Source organism: Talpa europaea (assembly GCF_964194135.1).
Source record: "Talpa europaea genome assembly, chromosome: 5".
Classification (NCBI taxonomy): Eukaryota; Metazoa; Chordata; class Mammalia; order Eulipotyphla; family Talpidae; genus Talpa; species Talpa europaea.
In genome coordinates, this window is record NC_140071.1 from 68,981,655 (window position 1) to 68,997,310 (window position 15,656).

The 15,656-nt window shown below is 40.0% G+C and overlaps 1 protein-coding gene across 1 annotated transcript in view; it reads left to right on the plus strand.

The window, feature by feature from the left end:
• Nucleotides 1-461: 461 nt before the first annotated feature.
• The window catches only part of MAN2A1 (mannosidase alpha class 2A member 1), a gene marked incomplete at both ends in the record, with an annotated part of 192,386 nt that continues 177,191 nt past the window's right edge, over nt 462-15,656 (plus strand). The window contains one exon of the mRNA XM_084234307.1: nt 462-596. Within this exon, the coding sequence (XP_084090433.1) occupies nt 462-596 (135 nt within the window). The remainder of the gene's footprint in view (nt 597-15,656) is intronic.

Sequence of the window (15,656 nt, forward strand, 5' to 3'; positions counted from 1 at the left end):
CCGACCCGGCTCAGCGCCGTCGGCGCCGCAGCCGCCGAACCTGCACCTCCTCGGCGAGGTGGACACGCCTGCCCTCGTCGAGAAAACTTTTCCTGCTGACTCGCTCGGGGCGGCGGTGGCAGGAAGTCGGGGCAGGGTTTCTCCGCCTGCCCCGCGCGCCCCGCCGGGTGCGGACGTTGAGCTCCAGATCAAGTTTGAGGGGCCCCTTCCGGGCGGCGCGGCGGGCCCGCCTCAGAAGGGCATCCCGGCCCCGGGGAGGGCGGCGGGCCGGCGCGGAGGCCGAGGGCGCGTGGCGGCGCCTGAGACGCGGTGCTGAGCGCGGCCGGGCCCGGCGCCCGCAGCCGAGAGCGCGGAGGGCGCGAGCCGGGAGCAGGGAGCCTCTGGCGGCCGTTTCCAGGAGTCCAGTCTGCCTCCTGCTCCGGGGGAGGACGGTGTCCTGTGCCCGAGTCTATCGAGGAAAAATGAAGTTAAGCCGCCAGTTCACCGTGTTCGGCAGCGCGATCTTCTGTGTTGTGATCTTCTCGCTCTACCTGATGCTGGACCGGGGTCACTTAGATTACCCCAAGAGCCCGCGCCGCGAGGGCTCCTTTCCTCAGGTAAGCGGCGCGGGAGCCGGGTCGTGGGGACCCACAGTTTCCCTCTGCTCGGTGACCTCCATGTCGTCGCGGCTCCGCGCCCGGGCGGACGAGGCCGAAGTGGAGGAGGGTCCGCCTGTCCTCCAGCCGGGGCTGCGCCGCGTGTGGACGGCGGCGGCTCTGACCCCGGGGCCTCCGCCTCCCCGGCGCGCCGAGTTGACAAAGTGCCGGCCGGCTGGCGGTGGCGGGATCCCTCCGGGAAGTGGCCATGTTCCGGCTCGCGCGCCCGGGCCTGCTGGGATGGGCCGGGGCACCTGCCGGCCGGCGGCCGGGCGCGGCGCGGGGCGCCCCCTCGCCGGCTCGGGGCCGGCGTTCGGCCGTGGGTGGCAGCTCGGACCCCTCAGGGTTAAGCTGCGGGAACCCCCCGCGCGCACCGAGTAGCGGAAATGGATCAACAGATCTGGGGGGTGCTTTCCTCCTCCCCCAGTGTCGGTTGGGAAATTAACCAAAGTTTATCGTGGTGCAGACCCTTTCGACGCGAATCTGTAAGGTTGATTTTAGTGGCGTCATTCTTAAGCTCCTCTGTGGGGTTTGCAGCGGAGGTGGGGATCCTCCTTGGAAGCGCGTGTTATACTCCGGCCGGAAGCTGTGGGGCGCTCAGTCCCACGCCCGCTGCTCAAATTGTCAGACGAATCGAGAAAACGACCCGTCTTAAGTCTAGTACTTAAAGTTACTAAAATAAGTAAATGAACACAGTTGCTCTATTGGGAAGGATACTGTGTCGTGTGTGCGATTTCGGTTTCAAGTAATGTGCGAATGAACCTACCCTTCAGAAATTTCGGTAACATTTCTGTAGTAGTAACCCCAGTAATGAATAAACCTGAAGATGTCAGGTTATTTTAAACTTTTTTTCCCTTAGTGGTAATTTAAATGACCTAAGGGTACCTCTGTCATTTATTCTTTTGATCGACTAGGACAGATGGTTTGAATTTAACTGAAACTGTAGACTTCCTGAATTATTATGAGAGTGGAAAATGACCCCCCTTGTGGATGTTATTGACTATATAGAGCACTCAAAATAGTTTGCAGGTGAGAGGTATTAGAATTAAAAATTTTGTTGTGAACATTTTAAAAGCGTCTGCTTCTCTTAGATATGATAAAATGTGGTAAGATAACTACCATGGGATAGCTTTAAATCTTGAGTTTAGAGTTTGTACAATGTTTGTTCATGAATTTGGAGAAAATAATTCAAAAGAAGGATAAACCCTCTGAAATCAGAGCAAGAGGAGGTATTCTGAGCCTGTCTAATATGTTGTATAATTTGGGGTTAAATATACTGTGATTCTTCCCTTCTCCCTTCCCCCCAACCCCCCCCCCCCCAGTCATTACCCTCCTCCCATTTTCAGAATTTTTTTTTCATTACAGGAAAAGTCATAGAAACCAATATATTTACTTGAATAATGTCCTCTGCCTTTGACTTGATGATCACTTGGAAGTGATTTATACTAACATTTGGGGTTAGGATTCTCTGCAGCCTTGGCATTTTATTATTTCTAATAGAGTGACTCATTCAGTTACTAGGAAATTTTAGGCAAAGTTAATTTCAGTGTTTTAATATCCATTCCTATTCCACATAAAGGGGCTGAACTTTTACTTAGTGTGCAGATCTCTTCAGGGAAAGTGACAGTGGCTGCTGGAAGAGAATACCCTGTTAGTATTCTGTTTTCAATGGAAGAGAAGAGGGTTTAGAAGGTGGAGCTATCTGTCTTTAAGGTTGCCTTTCTCAGATTTTTAGTACTGTATTTTTGATCCAGAAAGAAGGCACCCTTTAAAAGCTGATTTAATTTTGGAGAGCCACCAAATCTCCAAGCAGATGGACAGAATAAGGCTCTGTCAGCCCAATGTATGTGTCTTACATGATAAACTCAATTCCCATAGTCACCACCCAGTAGGTGAAGAAATTGAGACATGAAGAGATTAATTTTTCCAAAGCCACACAGATAAAGTTGAAATTTGAACAGGCAACTTTTGGAATATAGGCTCTCAGCCATTGTGCTATACACTGTGTCTTGATAATCTTTTACCTACTGTTTAGGCCCCAATTCTGATGTAGAAGACAATAAGTTGTGCTGTAGCGTAAGAATTTTCTTAAGAGGAACTTTTATTATGAGGCCCTCATGAATGTGTTCTTTTTTCTGAAACATTTAAATGCCTGGAATTTATACTTTTCCCAGAATTTAATTCATTTCACAGCTAAATATTATAACAAAAACTATCAGATAGCACAGTATCCAGCATTTGAATTGAATTATGTATTTTTTTTTTTTTTTTGCTACTTTCCTTTCCAATGTAAGCCTTAATTTGATGCAAGCACCAAATGGCAAAAGTAGGTTGTAATATATTGGTTTGGTGAATTTAGGTACTGAGTTTTGATAGAACCAAGCTAATTAGTCACTCATTAAATTATTTTTGGTAGGATGATTTTTCTTGAAAGGGGTTTATTTTCTTTGAACTCTCCATTTTTGTTACTTTCAGTTAATATTAGAACCTTCAGTAAGGTATAGATCTATCTTGTAAGCAAGATAATGTTTTAAAACTGTCCTAAATTGAGAGTGATCTGTTTGTTATTCTGGCTTTCATTCTTTTTTTCTCTCACAAATCTGCTTTCTACTTGACCAGTGTCTAGAGAGGAACTGACCCCAGCTCAAGAACTTCAGTGTCTTTACACCTGGGGGGTAGCTGCCTGCTTCTAACAAAAGTCTTTAGAAGGCTTCCCACCTGAGCTGCTGGATTCCTTTGAGGCCTGGAGGCAACGGGTGGCCTTACCTATTTTAACTTGTGTGTATACTTCAGAGCTAATCTCAGCTAGAAAAATTAATAAAGATTCCACTCTGAATTAGAGGCTAGCCTGTACTTACTGGCCTGAGGGTCTTTTGAGGTAACTTGTAAGATTTTAAGCATATGGAAAGGAGAAACATTGCTGTGAGGTCTTCTTGAAATTCTTCAACACTTACAAGTAGATTTTACAAGGTGCTTACTGTCAACCTTGTGTGTACTAAGATGCCTTATTAAAGTCTTACGTTTGGATTTGGGGATTTAAATTAATGAATCAGCTTTTGTATAACAAATCAATCCTTAAATAACTGATATGGCAGATGACCGCAGGGATTAATATTAACACTTGAAAGTCATTTCAGAGAGTGGGACTCTGATGTAAAATGTGAAAGTAAAGTTCAGACTTTATTTTTATGCTCAGATAGCATTTATCAAATGAGAAAGTGAAAAATATATTTAAATAAGTATTTGATTGAAAGTCTTTGGAAGATGTGAATTTTTATGCCTTTTGATTTTTTTTAACTTTTATTGTAAAAATATAATGCACAGATAAAAATATGCTTAATATGTTTTAAAGAATCCAATGTTGATGGAAATAAAAGTTGACCTCAGTTCCCCAGTTATTTTACTTGTATTTTTGCTTTCAGAAATTTCTGACTTTTACTTAAGAATGACATATGGGAAAAATAGGATATTCCACAATCCAGTATATCCTATTTATAAACTATAGCACTTGTTGCTGGAGTTTGTTCAGGTGTCTATGACTATCTCATTTCTTGGGGGTGTAATATTTGAGATCTCTAACTTTTCGGAAAGTGATGACACTTTGGACATTGTGGCAGTCAGGTACTTAGGAATGCAAGAACATGAGACTCTAGAGAGGGCAATCTTCTCCACTCCTTTTCACGTCTAGTAATCCTGTAGAGATCCTGCCCAGCTTGTTTCACTAAGAACCCAGTTTTTTTCCTATTAGTCAATTGAGATATCACTCATCTGTTCTGAAGACTTACATTTATTTATTTATTTTTAATTGAATATGCTGTTCTCCGATCAACTCTGTTATCAGTGACTAAATACTTTTGTTTGGGAGGTGTAATTCTCTTTATTCAGGGGAGTTCTCTTTGACCTTTGATAATTAGCATTAGGGAATATCTGTGTTGTGGGCAAAACATTGATGAAAATTACCACTTTTATTTGTTCCTACTCTGAGTCAGCCATTGCTTTTTGTGATAATCATTATAACTTTAGACTTCTTTGAAAGAATGGAGTATGTTGAGGCTTTCCTAGAAGGAGCAATTAAGTAGCTGCTGTTGATCCCTGGTTTTCTCCTTAGCTAGTCGGGTCCAGCTGTTTTAGTTGTCCCTTCACTTCCATACAAATCTTTAATACAATGGGAGGCTATGCAACAGCTGGAATGTAATCTCTAGTTGCTGGATCGTGAAGGCCTCATGGGGTTTTTGACTTTTTAAGCTGTCAGCATCGGCTTTTATGTAGAATATGTGGAAAACTAAGGAGAGAATGAGGAACTCTAAAATAAATATTGCTTCTTTTCATAGTTGTCATTAATAGGTTGATCAGGAGAGGAAGTAGACCATTTTAGCTAAAATAGGTTTATGTTTCAGTTACAGATTTCAAACCAAACTGCTAATTTTAAGGTTGAAATCATGTTTCACTTCAAGCAAATTGGAGAGTTGATTATACTGAAATGGAGTTCAGACCTGGTACTGAGTATTGTTAAATTTGCTTGTGGCAGGAAGGAAGGAAATCATTTGATTTAGATGAACTTGGTCTCTTGAGGTCATAGCATAGCTTTTCTGTGAGATAGAGTTTTTTTTAAGGTAGTGTTATTTGCCCTTTAATGCAGACAAGTGCATAGTAGATATTCAGTTAAATATTTTGTTAAATTTGAAAAAAAACTAACAGTGCTTTCTAAAGAAAAGATTAATGTTGAAGCATTTTAGCTTGACTGGCCATAGGCCAGGGTTTTCAAATCTCCTGGCTAGTTTGGACTGGGTAATTTTTGGTGTGGGGACATAGTAAAATATGCTGGACTTTGTTCTATGTATTATAGGATGTGTAGCAGTGTCCTTGATCTCTACACAGGATATGCCAGAAACACCTTTCTCCCTCCTTTTCTCTAGCTGCTGTAACCAAAAAAATGTCTCCAACCTTTGCTCAGTGTGCTCTTAGAGAAAAATCAGCCCTATTGTACTTATTCTTTATACCCATTGTACTTTGTTAGCATTTTGCATTTTGCACAAAAGACTAAATCTAATATTCAGAAGGTTAACTAACATTTTTTGATGATTGAAATGTATTCTTTCTTTGAATAGGTGAAATTTTAGGATTCTGAAGTGCAGTATATTATAGAAAATGCAAGGATAAGTTACGTTCATATGTCAGTTGAAAGAAAAAAGATTATTATAATGAAACTTAATTTTAAAAAATTGGATATACTCATTATTTTGAGAAATGCATTATGTTAAGTTGATAGTAAATAGATCTTTATTTTCTGCAAGCCGAATTTCAGTTTGGCAGTAGTCCAGATTTATTCTTCTTGCCTTTTACGATGAGAAAATAAGATATATTGACTAGTAATAACATAATGTAAAATTCATACACAAAAAATAATTGGAGATGTCTGAAGTTTTCTTAGGCAAATTATTTACTTTCTTTAGTGTATTGCTTTGTTTTATGTCTGTTAATTCTGATTATTCTGTTTACTTATTGAGGTGAGGAGAAGCTGGGAAAGAAATTGAAAAGAAAGAAAGTGGATGGAGACTACCTTCCTCATCATTTTATTTTGTTCTAAAGAGCATGCTTTGAGAAAGGTGATGGAGGGAGGGATAGGAAAAGAATGAGCTTCTAGGCAAAAATGCCCCTTCTTTACCTTTTGCCCCATGACCTCTGGCTTTGAACTGTGCCTAAGTCAGCTAACTGTGGGCCACATCCTGTGGACACCTGTTTTTGCTGAGTCACAAGCTGAGAATGGCTCTTAATGATTTTTAGATGGCTAAGTTTTATGACTTATTTCACTCATTTATCCAGGAATCATCTCTGACTGATTTCATTCTACCAGGGCAGAACTGAGTAGATAGATGAGCCAAAAATATCTGGTCCACAAAACCTAAGTTTTCTGACCCTTTACAGAAAGTTTGCCACTCCTTGATTTAAACTGTATTTTTCTATTAATTAATGATGGAGGCAAATAGTATGGTCAAGACTATTGAAGCAGAGGTGGAGTTATTAAAAACAAACAAAATACTTGTGTGCTGATTTTTTAGGTAAGCATTGGTCAAACTTAGCTTGTGTTTTAAGAATGTGATTTAAAACTAGTGTTATTTTTATATTTTATGGATTTCCAAGAAATTCTTCAGGGAACATCTATGCTAGAGCATGGACCTGCTTGATATATGTAATTTGTTTCCCATTTGTCATATAAGATTTCTCCCTACGGACTGTTCTGGGAATGGAAGGTTCTAAGCTATCTAAAACTGATCCATTGTCTCAAGATTGAAAACCATGACTTTATAATGCTTTGAATTTGCTATAATTCCCAGCCTAACCTGTTTGTTTTGGTTAGTACTGTGGAAGGACAACCTGGGCATGGGGTGGGTATTTTCTTCACAAACTGTAGGTGGACAACTACCAGGATGCCTGCAGGGGTATTGGAAGGCTACTCTACTTATCAGTGTGCAATTAATTCCTATAAGTTTTGATTCTTCTTTACTAAAAGATTATTTGTGATTTTCTTCATTACCTGTGGAATAGGCCACCATCCCATTTGTGTTCTCAGAGATTTCAATATCATCATTCCTTGTAGTACATTTAGTCTTATCAGAGTTCATACAATATGTCTCATTGAGTGGTGATGCTATTTTTAAGTTTTTTTAATTTTTTAAATATATGCATATGTACAGTTTTTACATGTAAATGGATTTCTCATTGACTTCCTTTGCAGCTAGTCCCCTTTGGAAGTCAGAGAAATTTAAATGTTTTTACAAGGACATTGCAGGCTCCAAATGTGACCCCGGCCCCAGTGAACCTCACTGTCTTGAATTGGGAGTCTAGAGAAGTAGGGAATTTGGCAATGCTTTTTTCCTTTTAAGCCATGTTTCTTCTGCGACTGATAGATTTAGCTTTGTGGTGGGAAGTTGTCCTGAATCATTTTCAGAACTATATTCTACATAAAAAATGGCCTGAATTTGCATTTTTAGAATCGGGTGAAGTCTTTCTCCGAACAGTCATCAACACATCAGAAACGCCATGGTATGGAAAAAGTCAGACATAGAATTTTAGTGTAGGAAGTCTTCCCAGGTTAGGTAACTTAGCCTATGGTATTTCAGATAAGGAAACCAGGGCACATAAATTGGACTTAAGCAATTTGCCTTGGGTTCCATAAACAGTCATACCTTATCTGGGACCTGCAGTGGACTTGCTGGCCTATAATTCAGTGATCTTTATGTTGTACTATATCTGTACTACATCAGCATATATTTGATAACTTACTATTTCTAAGCACTATGTGTAGGTATGGAAAATATGGCAGACAATGTGTTACTTTGAAGGAGCTTTTAGTTATTTGAGGAGACACAAGTGCCATTTGTGACATAATTAGAGACAATTAAGTGTTACTTAATTGCTCATTGTAAGTGTTAAAAGAAGAATATTTATTGCTTGGCACATAGTAAATGCTCAATAATTATTTACCGATGATTTACTAATTATTACCAGTGAACCAAGATTTATGGAATTCCTGTTATATACCAGGAACAACTGTGGGTGCAGGAGCTAAAAATAAAATAAGAGTCTATGATAATTAGTTGATGTTCTTGATAGGAGGACAATGGCCTTAATGGGAATTCAGAAACAACTAAGTTCTGCTAAATGGCCTAGCTCAGAGGACTTGGTACAGAAGCCAGGATTTTGAAGGGAGAAAGAACATTACTCCTGTAAAGTGCATTGCCTATGAAGGAATCATTAAGGAGCCTGTACCATTAGGAAAGGTGAGGAGATTGGTTTGGTTTAGAGTCTTTGGTGCTTGTAGACTATTTGTGAAAACACGATTGGTAGTTTGGGATCAGATTGTGAATTGCCCTGAGTGCCCATCTGTGCAGTTTAGTTATATGGCAATGAATCATTCAAAGTTATTGAGAATATTATGAAACTGCTTGAGAAAAGTAGTGTTGGGAAATTAATTCCAGAAAAAATTTTAGACCTGGAATGGGAACGAAGAGAATATTCAATCTAGATTATTCTGGTAGCAGTGTGTAGGAAGACTCAGAAGCAGAAAGGCAACTGAGAATCTGTTTGAGGTAATACAGACATAAGGCAGTAAATCTCTGTACCAGTACTGAATTGGCTAGAATCAAGAGGAAGAGGAAAAATGTCCCCACATTTTGTAAAAAGTAGCATCAGGACTCTGTAACAGATTTAATAAAGGGTAATGATGGATGGCTTGTGTAAAAATATTTCTTCCACCTCTTTTCTTGGTGTGTTTGGAGACTATTTCCAGAAGGGGATAGTTTGAAAGATAAACTGATTTGGGAAGCCGAATGTTGTTTCATATATGGAACTAGCCAAGTGGGCTGAAGTGCCAGAGAGAGATCAGGGAGGGGAGATGCTGATTGGGGCAGCATCAGCATAGTGGCAGCATCAGCATAGTGGGGAATGAATGAGCTCACTCTGACTGTGCTTTGTGAGAAGAGAGCAGAGAGCCAAGTACATTTTTATAGCCCAAAACTGTTCTTCTTATATTAAGATTATTGTGTAGCAGATGTTAATAAAATGAAGCAGCTTGCATTCAAATTGTCAGAAACCAGCTCATTGATCAGCATACCTAAGAAAAGATAAGACTATCATAAGGAAGGATTTCAAAGAAGCATTTCAGTAGAAAACTAAAAATGATGCTTCTCATTTTTGGCTCAAATTAATTCTGGGACTAAATTACTTTTTCTATGTTGTAAGAACCGAAAATAGATTTGTGTGTGTGTGTTTGTGTGTGTGGCGGGAGAGAACTAGAGTGATATTTATTATCAGAAAGCAACATTCTAAATAGGGTTCACATAGCTCAGGGTTATTCTAAAGATTAAACTGATTTCTGAGAATACTCTTTATACTGCTTGATCCTTTCCCATTGATTAGTGATTAATGGTCCACCCACTCCAACTGAAGACTTAAGAACTCCTACTGGAGATGCAAACTATTTCTTGTGACTTTTATTGAGAAGATCTAGATAATAATTAAAAAAAAAAAGGTTTGAGAAGAACCCAAGAAATTAGTGTCTTCAAATCATATTTTCTAGCTGTTGGTTTGGTATTTGGAAGTTTGCTGTTATTTTTACTCTTACATATTATATTATGCTTTACTGTTGGACTTGAGTTCTGTGGTATTTGCCATACCTCACCTTGTCCTTGTAGATCAATTGGCTCAGATGGATTTTTGTAAAGAAGGTTGGTAGCAAAGGATTTGTAAAAAATTTAGAATCTTTGGTGCTTTTAAAGAATATTTAGGAAATTGGAATTTATAATAATTTAGATGTGACTTGTCTAAATACCTGTCTAATGTCAGTAAGGAAGAGAAGGGAATTCAGGAATGCTTAGTTTAAGTAAGATTGTAGGCAGACTGATTGTCTACTTAATACAGCCCTGCCCTCAGAGGCTCCCTGAAAGTATTTCTATATGAAAAGCCATCTTAGACATGTCAATTGCATTTATTTTAAAAGGCTAACACTGTTTGGGTTGATTTGCTTTTTCTGTTACTGATATTCTCCTTTTACATTAAAACTGTGTTTCTCAAAATAACATGGAAAATAATAATGTTTATGGGATTTATATCAGTAGCTCCTAAGATACAATAAATATATGCTATTCAGCCATGGGGAATGAGTTTAAATAGTATAATTAGTGCATAATAATCCTTACGTACAAAGACAGGTATATTTCAAAAATATAAGACAGATTAATATCAAGACCAGCAGTCAGTGATCAGATAACATGATTGCATGACCCTGAATACCTGGGAATTATTACAGCCAATGAATTTTCATACACATTCATGAATGGGATATGTGTTTGACCTATTATCTCAGAGTGTTATGTATTAGAATAGAAACATATTAAAAATACATTTTAGATGACTAATCTGTGGTTAAAAATTTTTTGCAAATAACAAAGAAGTGTTCTATAGAACAGTCTGGGAAGTACTGCATTAAAGAATTCTATTCTTGAACACTTAATAAACATGTTGCCTCTTAATTGCTGGAAATAGATCATTTGAAAGTGATAAAACTGCATTTTATGAAAATATTTTATAATCCAAATATTTGCCCTAATTGCAAGCCTTTTTCCCCTAATAGTCATTTTTAAAAAGTTATATTTTTATAGAATCTTACTTTATAAGTAGCTTAGTGCCAAAATATTGCCTCAGCAAGTGGTGGTTTCTGTGCAACTGCATTGGGCTGGTATGTCCGGGGACTTATGGCTCTAATCTAAATACACACTGGAAACTCAGAGGGTGGAAATCCAGCTGTGTCTTTGCATCTAGAGAAAGTGCCAGCAAGCTGGCCACATTTTTGGAATTAGTTAAAAAGTGGGGAAAACTGGCGTGGCCTTTTGTTATTCTGGGTCACGGCTGGATCTTCTTACTTTAATTGTGGCAGCCGCAGAGTTGTTGCCCAGGTACAGTTGCTAGTCCTTTGGGCCCTCTACCGGGAGCACATATTGGTGGGTTTGGAATAGCCCCAACTCTTGTCTTCAGAGTCACTTGGCATTCTTGTCTCATGCCTGCATCGGAGTAGCCTCCAGACCATCACATATAGGTAGGTATGGAATTTATGAATTTTGCCAGGGCCTGTGTATTGGCCAGGTATTATGTAATTAACTACTCTGTGGTCACGTGTGAAGGTCATTTATTTCTTTGAAAAGACAAGTGGAAGTGCAAAGACAGTACTTACAAGTCCTGGGTTTAGAAAATATCACAAAAGGTCATGTAATTGTGGTTTGTGACTTGGTGGAGAGGTAGAGTTATATACATGACTGTGGCCACAGTCCCAGTTTACTTTCTTTTTTTTGGCCTCAGCATTGCACATCTTGAGAAGTGGAGTGGTTACTTGTTATCTTGTCAAACCAAATGCCTTCCTTGAGTTCTGACCAAATAGCAGGAATTTTCAGTGCAGTTTAATAGCTGCTGACTGACTTGGAACTATTGCAATAACGTGCTACCCATGCTGGAAATACCTTTTACTGAATCCAAGTTCCTATTTAGCTTTAATGCAGTGGTTCTTTTTTTTTTTTTAAATAATTTTTTAAAAAGATTTATTTATTTATGCATACAGGAGCTGGGGTACAGGCCAGAGTTGGGGGGTGGTGAGAGGATTCACCAGAGACAGAGTGGGGAACAGAACAGGCAGATTGACCGAAGTACACTGCTTAGTGGAGCAGCAGGTGGGTCAGGAGAGGTCTGCTGCCCCATGTGGGTTGCCCCCTGGCTGGCCGGCAGAGGCTGCAGACTGCTTCATAGGTTGCGTCTTAACCCCTTGCGCCACCAGGGAGACCCTAATATAGTGGTTCTTAACTGGGAATGTCTGAGAACCCCCTGGTGAACTTTTATGATTATAAAGGTTGGTTCTGTGCAATTTCTCTAGGTAATCTCATTCGTTCCCACTGCTTTAATTCATATTGATTCTGACCTCTCACATTTATATATTCTTTTGCGTTTCAGACTTGCATGTCTTCCTGATACCTGCATTGAACTATCTGATAGTTCCAGAATGGAACCTTTGCCCCTTTCTCTGAAACTTCCTCGGCCTTCCCTTGTTTTCCTAAGCCATCATTCTTCTGGTTGACCTAGCAAAAAAATAGGCCATTTTTCTTCCTGCTTCTTTCTTTCCCAGTCCACTATCCTGACAGATCCTTTCACATTCTTCCCTCTCTGTTGCCCCAGGTCAAACTACATGGCATTTACCTGACAAACTTCCCACTGGCCTCACTCTGGCTCCAGGATAGCTTAAAACACTCTTTATTTATTGCCCCTCTCCCACCACATGTTTTTTTTTTTAAGATTTATTTTTTTATGCCTAGAAGATCTGGCCTGCCCAGTTAGTTCTTCTATGCATTAATAAATAAGCCCCACAACTGTTCAAAATGAATCTGTTGGTGTTTTTTCTTTCCCTGAAAAAAATATTTTTATGAATAAAGTCTTTTCCTATCTCTTTATTCAAAGGTAGCTATATAGCATTGTCAGACCAAAATATGCCCCTAGGACCAGCTTATAAAGTCCCGTGGCTTACTGTCCATTGCTATCAGCTCTAAGGCTCACAGCTCTCCATCTCTTCTGGTGGGGATTTAGACAGACTTCACTTAGGTCTTCAAGTGTCAGAATATTTTACAAACTATTTATATAGGGCCAGCTGTCTGCAAAGTATATTATTTTAGTTTCATATTGGTGCTGTAATAAATCACAACAATTGGTAAACAAGAACAATCTTGCAGATTTGGTAGGCAAAAGTCTGAAATGGATCTTATTGGACTAAATCAAAATCAACATGTTGGCAGTGCTGTCTTTCTTATGAGCGCTCTAGGGAAGAATCAATGTCCTTGCCTTTTTCAGCTTCTAGAGGCTGGCTGTATTCCTTGGCTTCAGGCCCCGGCCAGCTGAGCATCATTGTGACCTCCTCTTCTGGGATCATATCTCCTCTGGCTCTGACTCTCCTTCTTTCTCCTTATAAGGACCCACTGTTGCATTGAACCTACTGTTTGTATCTTTGCAGACAATTCCCCCACTTCAAAATCCTTAAGTTGATCTTATCAGCAAAGCCCCCTTTTCCATTGTAAGGTAACAGATTGACAGGTTCCAAGGATTAGGGATGAACATCACCAGTGGACCATTACTCCTCCACAGTAGACACTATTTAAAATGATTTCCGTATAGTAACCACCACATGGGATAGGCATTTACCCATTTTGTAGATGATGAAATTCAGGCATAGGAAGTTACATAAAATGCCTAAGTTTACACAGGCCTTATAGTAGAGTCATGAGTTAAATTTGACTGGGCTCTATTTTCATTTCCCGGAACTTGTTGAGAAATACCAGACATATAACATTATGTAAGTTTAAGGTGTATAAGTACTGATTTGTTACTCATAAATTACAAAAAAATTGCTACAATATGTAGGGTCAGGAAAAATGTCAGGCTTTTCTGCTTTCCTGCCATCAGGATAGATGATGGATCCTTGTGGTCCTGAATGCATACCTGATGGCGGGCACCTGGAATAGGGTGTGGGCATAGGTTAGATGGGATTCACCTGGGCTATGGCTGTGCTTTTAAGGGCGGCCTCACAGGGACTCCAGCAGAAGCAGAGAAGCAGCAGAAGCTGAGAAAGAAGCCGAAAGAGAAGCTGTAGGGTAAGGAAAAATGTCAGGCTTTTCTGCCCTCCCACCATCAGGATAGATGATGGAACCCTGTGATCCTGAATGCATGCCTGATGGCGGGCACCTGGAGTAGGGTGTGGGCATATGTAGATGGGATTCACCTGGGATGAGACTGGGCTTTTAAGGTCAGCGTCACGGGGACGCCAGCAGAAGCCGAAAGAGAAGCCGATGAAGAAGCCAAGAAGCAGCAGAACAAACAGAAGAGCAGAGAAGCAGAGAGAAGGCCAGAAAGCCCAGATAGAGTGAGGACTTGCTGGGGGCTGGGAGGACTGCCAGCCTCCCGGCCCCCCAGCACCCCTGCTTGCTGTGTACCGTGTAAATCCCAATAAAAAGTCTGCAAAAAACCACTGAGGACTCTGACTCCTCCTCTACCCGGTCTGCATGGGATCAGAAAACCTGCACTGTGCCTGTTCCTGCCCTTACAGAAGCCAAGAGAGAGAAGCAGAGAACGCCGGAGAGCCCAGATAGAGTGAAGATTTGCTGGGGACTGGGAGGACTGCCCGGCTCCCATTCCCCCAGTACCCCTGCCTGCTGTGCACCGGGTAAATCCCAAAAAAAAGACCTGCAAAAACCACTGAGGACTCTGACTCCTCCTTTACCCGGTCTGCTGGATCAGTAAACCTGCTCAGTGGTCCTTCCTGCCCCTCCACCATAGCTTTAGCTAACATCTTGATCATGCCACAGAACTGCATTTCTTTCTTGTGGTGAGAATGTTTAAGATTTACTGTCCTACCAGCTGCTAAGTATGTAATACCACAATATTAAACTTTAATAACTGTGTTGTGCTTTAGAGCCGCAGAAAATATTTGTATTATAACTGAAAGTTTGTACCCTTTGACCATTATCAGCCCATCTCCACTGACCTCTAAGCCCCTGATAACCAATACTCTAGTTTCTGTTTCTGTGAATTCAACTTTTTTAGATTTCACATATAAGTGATGTCATACAGTATGTATCTTTCTTTGTCTGACTTATTGTACTATTATGCCCTAAAAGTCTGTCCATGTTGTTAGAAATAGTAGGATTTCCTTTTTTTTTTTTTAATGGCTGAGTGGTAGTCTAGTGTGTATGTGGTGTGTTTGCATGCATGCAAACATTCATTCCATATTTTTTGTATCCATTCATCAGTGGACACTTAGGTTGTTTTCATGTATTGGCTTTTGTGAATAATGCTGCAGTGAACATGGGGATGCAGATTATCTCTTAAAGATTCAGTTTTCATTTCCTTTGCATACTCAGAAGTGGGATTGCTGGACCTTATAATATTCTGATTTAAAATTTTCAGGAATCTCCATATTGTTTTTCATAGTACTTCAACCAATTCAAATTTCCATCAGTAGCACACTTTGTATTTTTGATGACAGCCATTCTAATGGAGTGAGGTGCTAGCTAATTGTGGTTTTGATTTGCATTTCTCTGTTGGTCAGTAATGTTGACAATGTTTTCTGGTCAGTGATGTTGACAATGTTTTCATGTACCCGTTGGTCATGTGTATTTTGTCTTTGGAAAAACATTCAGTTTATCCATTTTTTATTTGTGTTGTTTAGCTTTTTTGCTATTGAGTTGTATGAGTTTTTTATATCGTGGCTATTAACTGCTTATCAGATACATGATTTGCAGATATGTTCCACATATTCTTTAGGTTGACCTTTTCGTTTTGTTGATGTTTCTTTTGTTGTACAGAAGCATTTTAGTTTGATGTAGTTCCACTTGTGGTTTTTTGCTTTTCCTCCATGTACTTTTGGTGTCAGAACCAAAAAAAAAAAAAAAAAATTCATTCCCAAGACTAATGTCAAGGAGATTTTTCCTTATA